Source organism: Panicum virgatum, chromosome 7K (genome assembly GCF_016808335.1).
Source record: "Panicum virgatum strain AP13 chromosome 7K, P.virgatum_v5, whole genome shotgun sequence".
NCBI classification, from domain to species: Eukaryota; Viridiplantae; Streptophyta; class Magnoliopsida; order Poales; family Poaceae; genus Panicum; species Panicum virgatum.
Window position 1 is genome coordinate 47,547,151 of NC_053142.1, and position 14,199 is coordinate 47,561,349.

General features: G+C 49.5%; 1 protein-coding gene across 1 annotated transcript; it reads right to left on the bottom strand.

Annotated features, from left to right (window-relative positions):
* Positions 1 to 2,122: 2,122 nt before the first annotated feature.
* On the bottom strand, positions 2,123 to 3,690 carry LOC120641803 (collagen alpha-1(XXVII) chain-like). Its single transcript, XM_039918046.1, has one exon. The coding sequence runs from the start codon at positions 3,421 to 3,423 to the stop codon at positions 2,380 to 2,382; it is 1,044 nt and encodes a 347-aa protein (XP_039773980.1). The 5' UTR covers positions 3,424 to 3,690; the 3' UTR covers positions 2,123 to 2,379.
* Positions 3,691 to 14,199: the final 10,509 nt, after the last annotated feature.

The window sequence follows — 14,199 nt, forward strand, 5'->3', positions numbered from 1 at the left end:
CGAGTCCACGATCGCGGCCTGGATCCGTCGGAGCAGAGGACCCGTCAAGTCAGGGTAAACATCGGACCATTCCAAATGCTCGATGCGTCATCCACCCCCGCCTTCCTTTCCCATGTTCACAAGGCTTTTCGGCGGAGACGAGACCTGGTCAGCAAACATTTCAAGCTGCCTACAATGGCTACAGCTTTACCCCGCGCTTCCCGCGAAAATGCAGATAGGGCACCAACCGGATCAACTCGTCTGTCGCCGTCGGTTCCTATCAAGATTAGACGATCTTTTGACTACCGCATCAGTTCGGCGACCCGTATGGTGGGCGTGGCATGCGCAGATGAGGACGAACTCAAATGCTCAAGTTGAACGTCCTTTTCTTTTTTTTTGGATACGAACATAAAAATAGTATAGGAAGTTGAACATCAATTTTTTTTTAAAAAAAAAAGAAGTCGTCGAACATCTCCAAAAGAGTTTACGTAAATCCTGAACCTGACAATGAGCACCACAGGCTGGCAGATGCCATCCAAAACCAAAAAAAACACGGTCCATCTGCAAAATTCGGCCCATGCTTACAGCCTGTAGCATGCACGGGCCGGTGGGCCAGAAGCCATGTAGCGTCCCAAAATCAAGACGAGCAAATTGCAGATGGCGTCCCAGTGGGCCATGAAACCTTTAGCGCTCGCAGGCTGGAGGCCCATATTGATTTTTGAGAGTGGGCAGGCGTCATGCGCGTGACCCTGAGTACTTGCGGATCTCTCTCCCTCTATTGGTTATCGGCCCGGAAGAGTGGAGGACGTGCCGAGAAGGATGATCGAGCGAAAAGGGCCCTGTCTTGAGTCGGCGGCAGGGGGCTATACGTGAGCTTGCGCGTGCTGTTCGCCTGGTGCGTGCCGGCAGGAGCCATGTGTGGCTGTGCGGCGTGTGCACAGTTGGCTGCCTCTCCTCGTCCGTGCCGCCTGCCGAGAGAGATTCCGCGCCGGGAGCGAGCAGGACAGACGAGTACACGACACAGGGTCAGGGCCCCGCCGCGCCCATGCTCCGCGTTCGCGCCGTGTCCCCCTGCCGTCCTGCGCCATGCGCCGGAACACGGCATCTGGCCGGATGCAGCAGCCCTTCCGCTTGTGATGCCAATGCCATTGCCAGACCGCCAGTTCCAGGACCAGTAGCCCCTTGTGATCTTGAAGCTGCCTGCTCATCCGATCGAGGGCCTGACGAGAGACCTGCAAGCTTCCGTACCGGTGGTACAGGTAGTGCCAGCCTGCCAGTATGCTACGAGGTGCGCGGTGGCGCCGCTGCCCTGCACTGATGATGGTGATCGTGCCGTGCAGTGCAGGCAGCTGCAAACCACCAGCGGCGCCACGCCGCGCCTTGGCTGGCGACGTGCGGCCTGGATCAGGTCAGGTGCAACGACGAGCGACCCGCTCCCTGCCGTGCTGATGCGACCACGGATTCACGGGACGGGGTTCCGCAGGCTTTGCCCAACCACCCACTCCTGCTTTTCCGACAGGTGACGGCGACGGAAAGTGCTAGTATACCTGAACCACTCCGCTGGGACTGGGAGCCGTCGACGCGCGCATACCAGCGCGCGGCAGGCAGCGGCGCCGGAGGAGGAGCCAACGATAGCTTGCGCTGCATCATCAGACTCCAGGTAGGTGTGATGGTTCGCAGAATTTGGATTCTCCACTAGACACTTGTCCTCCTTAAACAATGCTGAAACCGGCAAGTTGGGTCGTTAGAATTTGTAAATTGCCAGCTCCACTATGTGCATCCCAAAACCACGAGGAGCTTGAAGAAGCTTGTAGCCTTGTGCGGGGAGCCGGAGAGCATCAACTCCCGAGAGATCCTCATGTTTGTTTTAAAATTTATATAGTAATCCTGTCAGTACCAGACATATATAGTACAGTAGTAGTATTTATAAAAAAAACTTTTGGATTTCCGTACAAGCGCAGAGCCCGAAATTTGAACGGATCACGAGGCCTACGTACCAGTACCAAACCCACTCTCCTTTCATGAAGAAATTTGAAAACTTCGTGACGGGTCGTGTCTCCTATAGTAGTATATACTGCCTCTGGAGTAAACATCACTCTTCAGCTGTGCTGATTTGACATTGCTTATCACTAGTAGTACTTGGGTTTTGGAACAGAAAAATGTGCTGTTCATGGAGTAAGACGTAGCAGTATTTGCTTTTTTACATGGACCAACATTGATCTTCGATCGGGATCAGAGTTACAGTTGAGATCTCAATCTCACCGTAGTTTATCTGGATTTCTTTCATCTGAATCTAAAAGAAAAGGTTGGACTATGTAGGCGAGGAGGAAAAATACGGAGAAACAACAAAAAATTCGAGACAAGAAGAATCTGATGCATTATTGCCAGCATGGCCGCTGCCTAATCGTGTGGATCTCTCAGCACCATGGCCAGCTTCTCCGGCCGGTTCCTGCGGCCGGCGCCGTCCTTCTCCTTCTCCTTGTCGGACCTCCTCTCCTTGGCCGGCGAGGACGGCATGAACAGGAGCCCGAAGCCGAAGACGTTGATCACCGGATCCACGCGCACATTGGCCGAGTACGACCTCTCCATGCCCCGGGGCCGCGGCCGGCGCGGGCCGATGCCCGCGGACGCCGGCGTGCTGGAGCAGCGCTCCAGGCCGCGGAACACCACGCGCCCCGACGCGCTCACGCGCGGGCTCTCCGCCGCCACCGCGGGCCCCGACGGCCGCGAGGGGCCGCGCGGCCGCCACGGCGCCGACGCGCGCGGGTTCCTGCCGGAGTCCGAGGAGGACGCCGAGGACGAGGACGAGGCGCGGGTCAGGAGCGGGTGCGGCGCGCACGCCGGCTCCTGCCGCTTGGGATGTGGTGTCGCGTCCGCGGCGGCGCCGAACTTGTCCGCGGCGGATCTTGTCCTGGACATGAGGTGAAGGAGGTTCGCCACCGGCGCGGAGCGCGTCCGCAGCGGGGAACACGACGGCGGCGGCGGGCGTCGCGCGTGCTTGCCGGAGTCGACCGAAGAGGCCGACGAGGACGACGAGGAGTCCCGCGAGAGGAGCGGCCGGAAATGCGTGTCCCGGCGTTTCAGGCATCCATCCGCGCTCTTGGTGCCGTCCTTCGCCTTCTTGGAGCTGGACACGAGGTGGAGGAGGTCGCGCCACCGCCGCCCAGCGCATCGCGGGGCGCGCGGGGACGTCGGCTCGGACGCGGGCTCGACCTCCAGGCACGGCGGAGGGGAGCACGGGGCAGACGCGGGCGCGGGCCGGTGCAAAGGCACGAGCTTCCCGCCGGAGAAGAGCTCGTCGGCGGCCGAGAGCGCCGCCGCCGCCGCGGGCACGACGTGGAACTCGAACTCGTCGCCGTCGGCCTCAGCCGCCGCCGCCAGGGCCGCGGGGCAGTGAAACGTGAAGGGATCCGGCGAGGGCGAGGTCACCGCTGCGGCAGCCATTGCCGGGGGCGGCGGAGCATGAACGCGCGAGGTGGCGTGGCGAGCGGCAGCTTTAAACTCGCGAGAGGAGCAGTTGGTTTGGTTCAGCGGCGGCGGCGGCGGCCGGTGGCAAGCCAGCGCGGAGTGGTTAGCTCCACCGTGTCACGGAAAGTTCCGAAGATATACGAGCGCTTTCGGGCTGTCGGGTCGATGGCGCCGCCCCGACGCGGGATCCATACCCGGGAAGAGAGGGTATACGAGGCAACAGGGGAGGCAGCAAATCAAACGCGGCCCGGCGCCATTAGCAGGTGAGTTTGCTGCCGACTGGTACGGTGATGGGTGATGCCGTTGGCGCGCCGAATTGAACAGCGATCGCGCATCCGGCTGCTGCTTGCAGTGGGACACGACGTTGCTTTACTTGCCCTGACAGTGATCACAGTTATAGGTCAGTTACAGCTCGGTGTTGACATTGCAGAACCTGCCTTCACATCACGAACAGCTCTTGACTTTTATTGTTTGTCGCAAGTCTTCGTGTTGGTGTGCTGCGTGGATGTGTTATTACCGAGCCTAGATGGCTAGATTCTGGGGCCTTGTTCGGCTGGCTGGCTGGTTGGATGGCTGGCTGATTTGGTGTGAGAGAAAAATACTACTGGTTGGCTGGCTGGCTAGCTGGCTGATTTGGCGTGAGAGAAAAATACTGTTGTGACCGACCGAATCTCCCAGCCGAACAAGGCATGGGTCGAGTGCTGGAAACGCGACTCTGACGAACATCATGTTGTGCCAAACAGCCATGGACTCATGTGAGCTGCGGGGCTCGCAAAGGACAAACATTCCGGTTTGTTGGGGACTTGGAGTCGGGGAGCTCATCATGATGATACAGTATAGATTCGTCGGCCTGATTAATTGGGGAATCGCATCTCAGGATTTCGATAAGCCCATGCGCGCTATAGATTATACCACCACTCTCCACCTCATCAGTAACCTTGATTGAATCATGCACTGTAGCTGTACTGCATTCCTCGGCGAAGATTCGTGCTTCCGGAAAATTCAGAACGGGCCAGGCCATCGACGCATTGACCAAGATCTTTCTGACGCAGGAGACATGCAGTAAACAGGTATACTATGTACGGTGCAGTTTGTTTGGCAGAATAATAAAGCGGACGACTGCTTCAGCAGTTCAGCTCGTACTCCACCTGCTCTACAAAACTGTGACGCCCGCACAAGTGTTTGCCGAGAATTCTGATGAAGAAAGCGCCGTCAGAAACCCGAAATAATCAAGAAGCTGTCCCCAATTTGATTACGTGTCGACGGTTTCATTAATCTAGAGCTTACCGAGACTGACCTCTCTCATTGTACGAGTAGTACTTTGGTGCAACCACCTTTGCCAGAGACAAAAGCGGAAGACATCTAGAGCTAGCTGTGTCTTCTTTACCTGCCCATCAATCAGAACTACCATACCTACTGAATCTGTCAGGTACAAGCAGCAACCTAAAGAAATGCACTTCTCTTCGTCCCACCTTTTCCAAATTCTAACCATATATTTGAGTCATATATTTTGTCGCCAGTCGTTTTAGCATCCCAATGATAACATAGACACAAGATGTTGGACAGTCATTGGGATCTTTAAGTGTAGAAAACACTACTGCTCAACGATGTCCCTTGTTCTCTGAATATCATCGATCCCATGCACCGATGCAGGCACAAAATAAAAGCTCATGTAGAGACAGGCAGTCACCAGTTCTCCATCACTCCCTGCATCAATCTCTCAGTGGGGGCAATGCATGTGAGGGCTATGGGCAAAAGATGCCCTACCGTTTGGCCCCCTCTGGCCGCCCATCAGAGGGAACAAACCTAGCAGCTAACCTGCCTAATTGCGCCTTTGCTAAAGCTTTCTCTGTTTATTTATCTACCTCCTGGAAGGCCAAAAGATAATGTCCTGACGAAGAATGTTCGCGGACAAGGGCAACAGCAATCAGCGAAGGCCCCCCCCCCCCCCCTGCGGCAATCATTTCAACCAGAGTGTTTTCTGATTTATGTCCCTCAAAAGTAGTGACCAAGGTATCGAGTATGCGCAGTGAGCCATCCCTTCAGTGCCTGTTCTCAGTTCTAACCATGGATATTTTGTTTTTTTTTTCATCAGAAAGTTTATAACACTAATGGTCATACTCACTGCAAAAGTGATTTACAGTTCCTTTGAGAAGCATGCATTAGTTGGCGTGCCCATCTCAGCGGCTGCTATTTAAGCCGTGTCAATTATTATTTGAAACATTATACTTGTTCTTGATGTATCAGTCTGGCTAGTCTATTTGGTACAACTGCTTTGTCATCATTAACTGATAATAATCGGATGTGTGCGCGTCCAACTCGAGTGTTTGATCCGGGCCAACCTTAAATTAAAGATCACAAAAAAAGCTGATTAAATTTTTCCGCTCTGTTTTCTATGAGGAATTTAAATTTCAGTACGAGGGCAGAGGATCTTATCGTTTACTAGGATGGTGGGTTGGGCTTGCGTACGTTTTGGGCCTCAATATGCGTATGCGCCACTTAGTTGGAGAGGAATTTCGACCCCATCAAGTCTCAATGTGTATCCACAACATCAATTTGAACCCTATGTTAATCTGTATACTCTGATGTATAACCATTGGATGCTAATCAGGAGATGCTGGTTGTGGACAACGTCATTTTTTTTCCTCAATGCTTTGTTCAGAATTATATTTGTATAAGTTTGGTTAATTTTTTTATTTGTAGAAGTTAGGTTAGTTTTTATTTATAATACACAATTTTTTTTAGATTCAAAAAATACATCACATTTGATGATCCACAGCAAACAGAAATAGAGCACACATGCTGCCAGAACGGGCACTAGCACCCAACGACACAACAACGCTCACCTGGCCTGGAGAAAACAAACCAACAAGCTATCGAACAAGCTTAACTGAAATTACGCTGTAGATCGTTACATTCGAGTGGGGGGAGCGAGACGAGGTGAGGTGACGTGAGGACTCGGGAGTGGTGGGACTGGGCCATGAGCTGAACATGGGAAGAAATTGGCCGGACTGTGGAGTGGGGCTGGCAACTCGGCTCGTTAGTGGCTCGGCTCGTTATAGCTCGGCTCGTTATGACTCGACTCGTTATAGCTCGTTATACAAACAAGCCAGAAAGCTAGCTCGGCTCGGCTCGTTAGTGGCTCGAGCTAACTCGTTTGGCTCGCGAGCCAGAGTATAAAAATATTTACATAGAGATGATACCTGTAAATCTGTAAAAAAACACATCACATACATATTTAAAGTGAAATAAATAAAATAATATGAATTTATAATGAAAAATATAAATATGTTATCATCTATGACCATGATCAATTATTATTCGTTGATCGTTTCCACTAATTCATACAATATTTGTTATTTATCTTGGCTCGTTATAGCTCGCGAGCAGCTCGCGAGCCAGCTCTCAATATAAAGCGATCTGACTTGTTATAAAATGAACTGGCTTGTTATAAAATGAGTCTAACTTAAGCCGAACTACTAACGAGCGAGTCGAGCGAACTCGAGTTACGAGTTTTTCGTCCGGCCTTAGTCTGGAGTCTGGACAGGAATACAAAGAGGAAGCATTTGGTCGGAAATCAAACCAACCCTCGCTCACTCTCTTGACTGCCGACGAGAGAGAGAGACCAAGGAACGGAAACCAGAGGGCCGAATCCTAGTCGGATCACGCCGTGTGAGCCCAAAGGCGGGCCTACTTCCTGCGCCGCCACCGCCCGCTCCCGTCGTCCCTCTATCGTCGCGCGCGATCTCCATCTCTGTGTCCTTCCTCCACAAGCGGCAGCGTCGTCTCCGTGGCCGCCTAGCTTCGCGGCACCATTTTTCTATCAGGTCAGGCCTTGCACAGTCAATAACGATGGAGGGGGAGGACGCATCGACCTCCTTCCTGACTGCGTGTTGGGCAGCATCGTTTCTCTCCTTCCACTGGGTGACGGTGACGCCGCCCGAACCATGGTGCTTGCTCGCCGCTGGCAACACATCTGGCCATCAGAAACAACCCTTGTAAGAACAAATTCGAGCACACCAACTGTTCACATTCGCTTTATTCTTCCGCAAACCCGCAACAATTTTTTTTTCTTCACAGAATGGGTGGCATGGACGCTGTAACACGCAAGTGTTAAACTTGGGTGTTACTAGCTAACTAGTGACCAAATTCTCTCGGTTACAAGTCGAGTCACAAATCGACTCAAAACTCGATTTCAAATCCTGAAGCCAGCGGAACCTGGATACTCCGGGTACGAATCCGGAAATTCCGGATTTACCCGGATACTCCGGACCTGGAACTTTATATCTCATGTTTTGGTCTTTTTGCTGTTCCCAAATGTTATAAAACATTATTCACTCCCTCCCGTGCTCTCTCTCTCACTCTCTCCCGTGTCTCTCCCTCTCTCTCGTGCTCTCTTTCCCCCAAACCCTAGAGACCCAAAACCCTCACTCTACCCTTGATCCAAGGTCCACGGGAGCTTCACTTGGGTGGTGGATCATCTATCCCGCGTGCTCCATCCCTGGACGGCTTGGGTTCAAGCCCTTGGAGCAAGGAAAAGCTCACCCCAAGGTAAATAAGCTAGGGTTCGGCAAGTCCCGTGTTCTAGGGGGTTCGAATCGATTTCCTCCGGTTAGTCATCTTCTTATGAATCACTCTACTAGGGTCTAGGAGGGTTTCGATTTTTGTGGATTGGTTTTGCTAGAAATCACGATTTCAGTTTTTGGGGCGAAAAGTGATGTCGGGTCCGGAGACTCCGGGTATAAGCCCGGATACTCCGGGTTTTTGACACTCCGGGCGAAACTCCGGGTATAGCCCCGGAAACTCCGGATTTGGAAATCTGGATATTCCGGATTTAAATCCGGATATTCCGGTTTTGCAAAGTTATGAACGTCGGGTTGTGTGGTTAGTAGTATTTATAATCAGTTAAGGTTTATTTCAAAGTTTCAAATTATATTGCATACATTCTCATGTCATATGCATACGTATAGACGCCGCCGCTGAAGGAGTCGTATACGAGGTGGTTGCGGAGCCACAGGAGCCGTAGGGGCAAGCCCCGTAGCAGGAGGATCGTGGGGAGCAAGTCTAAGGCCCATCTCACTCTAGCACTGAGCCGCAGACCCAAGGCAAGCCCCGGTGCACATCCTAATATTTTAAATTATGTCATTTATATATATGTCTCTAATAATTGTGCATTAGATTTAGGAATTGGTTGAAACCTAGTTGCATGATTCCTAGTTTTTCCTGGGCCTCATACTAGTATGAATAGGTCGTTAGCACTACTATGCTTAATAGGGCTCGATAGAAGTCGAGTGATAATTCTGTCACTCGCGAGATATAGGATGTCCTTATATTACAGTATGTGCTTTATTATATTCAAGATGGAAGGTAAGGGATGGGAGACCGGATGGGGGAAGCCGGAAGGTATAGCCCCATCTGTATTGATTAAGGACCGTTCCGTTGTCGGCTGTGCTGATCGGGGATTGAATTGTACTGACCGCATGCCGGGAGTAGGAGGTAGTCGAAACCGGCAAGCCGAGTACTGCCTTGCTTCGAAAGTACAGAACTTCATCACCACCCCTTAGGGCGAGTCGAGTAGTCGCGGAGAAATGGGATGCATATGTTTACTTTTGGTGGTCTCACGTTGAGCTCGACTGACTATATGTAGGTGGGGCGGTTCTGTAGTTCGAGGCGGGGAGGGAAAATGTTGGTGCGTGGGGTCCGACGGGGCTTTTGCGTGCCGTGTTGGTTAGGTTCACCTTGCAAGGTTAAATCGAATTGATTTGCCATGTCTCGCGGTCATGAGGGCCCTGATCTCTTGGTCACATCGTAGTAAGGAATTGGAATAAATTGAGATGAGATGTGGATTGCTATTATCTAAACTAATGGTTTGCTCACCATGATTGTTGTAGATTTGCAAAACACTGGAGCTTAGTAAATTGATTACTTTATATTGAAACTAAAACATGGAAATAAGGACTCACTTGTAGTTGCATTTTTTTTCCGCAAAACCAACCACCGGCCAAAAAGCTTTGCATGTCTAGTTATGTGGGCTAAGTATACCCAATGGTCGGGTAAACCTTGCTGAGTATTAGTATACTCAGGGTTTGTTGCCACCATTATTTTCAGGACAGACAGAAGTTGACTTTTGCCTCTGCTGTATCAAGTTCATCCGTCGGGATGCAGAGGGGTGGGAGGTGGTGGAGCGAGACTGAGAACCCTATGTTAGGGAGTGGTCGATTGCACACTTTAGGGCGGAGTGTGCAGCTCCTAAATTTTTGTGACTGACCAGTCATGGTTAATCAGAACTTATGCAGGCTAGTGTAGTTGTAAGATATAGTCTAGTAAAACTTCCGGGCATCGGATGTAAAGTTTATAAATTATGCTAATCTTGTAAATTATTCGTATATGTGAACTCGGGTTGTAAAACCTAAAGTTTGGTACTCATATGGTGTTTATATTTTTTTTAAGTATTATGTTATGCTTGTACCATCTGCGCCCTTCTTCGCGTGGGACTTCCGGTGTTGTTTCTATCGGGACGTGGGTTGCGAAAGGATCGTCAAATTAAGCCGTTAAGTTAATGCGCTCGATGTGTTCAAATGACGGTCATTACGCTTAATTAGGGTTTTAATTTTGGGGTTCTGTCGCACAGACCCGTCCTGCAATGGTGAGCTTAGCCTGCCGATGAACACCAGAAGATAATTATCAGCGTACCTTCGTTGGTCTTACAACAATGCCTAGCGAGTACCCCACATTGCCTAACGGACTATCTGTGTTACTACTTCCAGAAGCAACAAACATAAGACTGGTACATGCTTGGAAATTGGCTTATGATGTTTTTACTGATTGCCTATTGCCACTTCATTGACAAGTTCAGTTCAGCATTTTTCTCTTACCGATAGAATTATTGTTCAGACAGTTTCTGCAATGGGGCATTCCTCTGCTTGTGCTAAGATCTGAACTTGCTTGATCGACACATTTACTATGCTGAAGAGTGAAGATATTGAAATTAATTTATCGGCGGACATTGATTTCCTTTCGGTTATAGATGCCATACATGCGAATAATACATGCAGGGTTGGGCCTCAATGAGTATGCGCCTAGTTTTTCAGCCTAGATGTTCCACTTATGTTACTTCCCAATTGCAACTACTTTTCAGTATTTGTCACACAAGCACTCAAGTTGAAGAAGTTCCTGAAAGGTGCCTGTACCAAACAATCATGAAAACGATGAAAATTTTCATTTCAAGTTTTGAAGTTAGCTCGTCTGACAGTGCAAAGTTCAAAATACTTGAAGCTTATAGTCAGCAAAGGTATAGCTTTCAACTAGCAAGGAGCTGGACTTTCCATACAGGGCAAGCAATGATGGTACTGCTAAGTACTGGAGGAGTCCTTAACCAGCTTTTCTGAAGCTATCCATTGCTTGCTGATTTTTTCTCCATGAAACTATTGTATATGTAAGCCGGATGGTCAGCGCGGTGAATTCCTCTCTCTCCTTCCTGCAATTAGCTGCCCATTTTGGATCAACAGCTACTATTAGAAAATAGTACTCCCAGATGTGCACGTGTGACGGTATCTGCAAGGAAAGCTTGAAAATTTTAAGAGGTGGCACCAGCCCTGCAGATTGACAGGTTCAAAGAACATAATCTCAGAGCAGTTCCGTACAGGGTAATCTGAAACTCGTAGCGTTATCCGAACTCCAAGCGAGAAGTTGACTTTAGATCGATTTCATGCGCGATGCCTTGTCATAGAGGGCAGTAACAGTATGATGTTCAGACTGAAGTGCAGCCTAATGTCCAGGTGTGTATTTTTCTTCAGAACCGAGTGCTCTGATTCAGTCTCTGAAGCATCATGGAGACTGAAACTTGGTAGACTTCCCCCCTGCAGAAGCATAAGATTTCATGATTACTTGTTGCTGGATTATGTTCCCTGCAGTTGCAGCTAACAAGCATGGATATGCAGGGTGTCAGTCTCAAGAGTCAAGATCAAAATAGCTTTTTTGGCATCCTCTGTTCTGCATCTCTTGTGGCGCCTGTACATTTGTATTTGGCATCCTCTGTTCTGCATCTCTCGTGGCGCGGTGGCTTGCCGGAAATCCGCTAGAGGTGATGCAAGCGTGTGCGCGCTCTTCCGTGCTCTGCCGCCGAACCCTTCTCCGTCGGGTTCGGCAGATGGGCCAAACAGCATCGGCCTGGCCCAGGTACAGTAGTAACAAGCAAGCCAACCACGGCTGGGTCGCCAACCAATTTTCTCTCCCTTTTTCCCGGAGAGATTCGAGGCACTGTTTAGCCAACCATGTGTTTTACATAACTTGAATTCAGTCAACGCAGGTATGGTTTTCAAATCAGCGGGGGGCTGAGCTGAGCATTTGTAACGCCCCGATATTTTGCCCGGGGTCACCAAAGCCAAATTGGCTACGGCATCGCTAGAGCGCTGCACGCGCCGCGCGTCTCACGCTGCTGCTTGCCGCTGCCCCTCTCTCCCCCTCCATCGCCTCTCTCGCGTGCGGATGCCGCCAAGGCCGCGCCGGCTGAGCCTGCCTGCGAGCGCTCGCCGCACTCTTGCGCGCCGCGCGCGCCGCGCCGTCTCGCCTCGCCGCCGCTCGCCATGGCCGCCAGTCGCAGCCGCACGCCGCGAGCAGTGCCCGCGCGGCACCGGTCCGCGCCTTCGCGCGCGCCGGCACCGCCCGGCCGCGCTGGTGCTCGCCCAGCCCCACAACGCCGCCATCTGGCCCTGTGCTAGCCGGAACGGCCACGCCGCCATGCCCGCCATGGCCACCGCCCGCACCTCCACGCCGAGCCGTCGATCGAGCTCGCCCCACCCTCCACCAACCCCCAAATCCGCTTGACCTCGGCTCCCTAAAGCTCCTTGGCCTCTCCTCTGCCGCCCCGGCCACCGGAGTTCACCGGAGTGAGCTCACCACCGCCGCCCCCTCACCCTGCACGCCGGCAAGCCGCCTCCGGCCATCTCCCTACGCCTCACGGCCACCAAAAGGTGCGGCCCGACCCCCTTTACCTCCTCCGCCCTTTACCCTCGCCGCCGGTGAGGAGGCCCACCGGAATCCGGCCGGGACCGGCCGCCCCTGCTTCCAATCCGGCCAAGGGCCAAATTACAAGCCCCAATTCTTTTTAGGGTCTTTTTGCAAAACCTAGGGACCTAGATGCAATATTTAGTTTTGTTATTAGAATTTTGCAGTAAACTTGTAAATTTGTTTAAAAATTGTAGAAAAATCATAAAATAGAAAATAAAGATGTTTTGGAATCCTTGTGATTAGATCTATGCAGTGAACCTATAATATGACATGTGTTGGTAGAAAAATATTGTCCTAGAATTTTTTTCAATGCTTGTTAGGGATAAAATCATATATGTAGTTATGTTACTCCTTTTTGCTGTGAAAATTTTATGGTAGGTTAGTCATGTGATGTATGTTCTGTGGTAATAATTTCAGAATTATTGATGCATGTATGACTGAGTTATTGATTTAAGTTGGATAGTGCTTAATAAATTTTTATGAATAATAGAAAGGTGTAAAAATAGAAAATGTGCCAAACTTGTTTAATGCCTAGTAAATTATAGTTTGAACCATAAGTGACTAAACTTATTTTGTTATGCTCCTCACGACTAGATATATGCTTTGGGTAGATAAAATGGCATTCTTTAGTTTAATGTTTTGTTGGAAATCAATAATTGCTTGTTAATGCTTTATGTGGATAATTTGTAATAATTCCTTAAATGAAGTTGTAACAATTCAAATGCTTTAGCAATTTCATGGTAAACTAGTGATAATGTTTGTAGTTTAAGGTAAGAATTTAATATCCTGAGTTACTAATTTACCTCATAATAGGCTTGTTTAATATTAAGAACATGGATATTAGGTTTAGAAGAAAATAAACATTTGTTTTGTACATATGATGTCATGACTGGTGATTAGTCATGAGCTGTCTAACAAAAATTTGAAACACTTTAATTACCTCTGACATGTTGGTTGTATGAAGTGATTGTGTGTTAAGCTAGTGTAGGGTTGATGCAACTATTGATAAGCATCTCTGTGTATGTTGCCTGTGTCTACTCTCTAGTTGTGCAAATTTCTTTATAAATACTGTACTGAATGGTAAATTCAGTTATTAAATTCTTGTTCATGTATAAATCATGTTAAATCTGATATATGTGGTTTGTCTTTATTTACCTTGCTTATGCTTGCTCGCTTGTTACATCAAGTTCTAGTTTAATCATTCTTGCTTTATCGTATTGCTTGGCTTTTCTAAATAAGTTTAGTAATGCTTTCTAGAAGGAAATACTTCAGGCTAAAATAAATTAAATGAACTCTAGTATTTCGGCACCAACCCAATTGCCTTTTGAGTTTGTTTGTTATGTTTACTCGATAAATGATTGCCCAGTCATGTCTTTCTTTTAATCGTATTGCAATACATGACATTATGCTTGTGTCCATGCAATCGTGACATTGTGCCAGCCTCGCTTGTCCTTTTTGCTGTATCATCTACTACACTGCCATACATTCAGACATCCGCATTGGTGCATCTCATTTAAGTACGCTAGATGTACAACGCATGGATGTGAAGCACATGATTTTGGAGCTGAGTCAGAAGACGGTGAATGGTGGACACATCTAGAAGATGGATGAATGGATCCCGATGTGCATGACCGAAGGAAGGTAATTGCCAAGCGAGTATCATCTAACTAACACTGACTCAGTGTTAATCCCAGGCAAGCCCCGGTGCACATCCTATTATTTTAAATTATGACTCACTATATA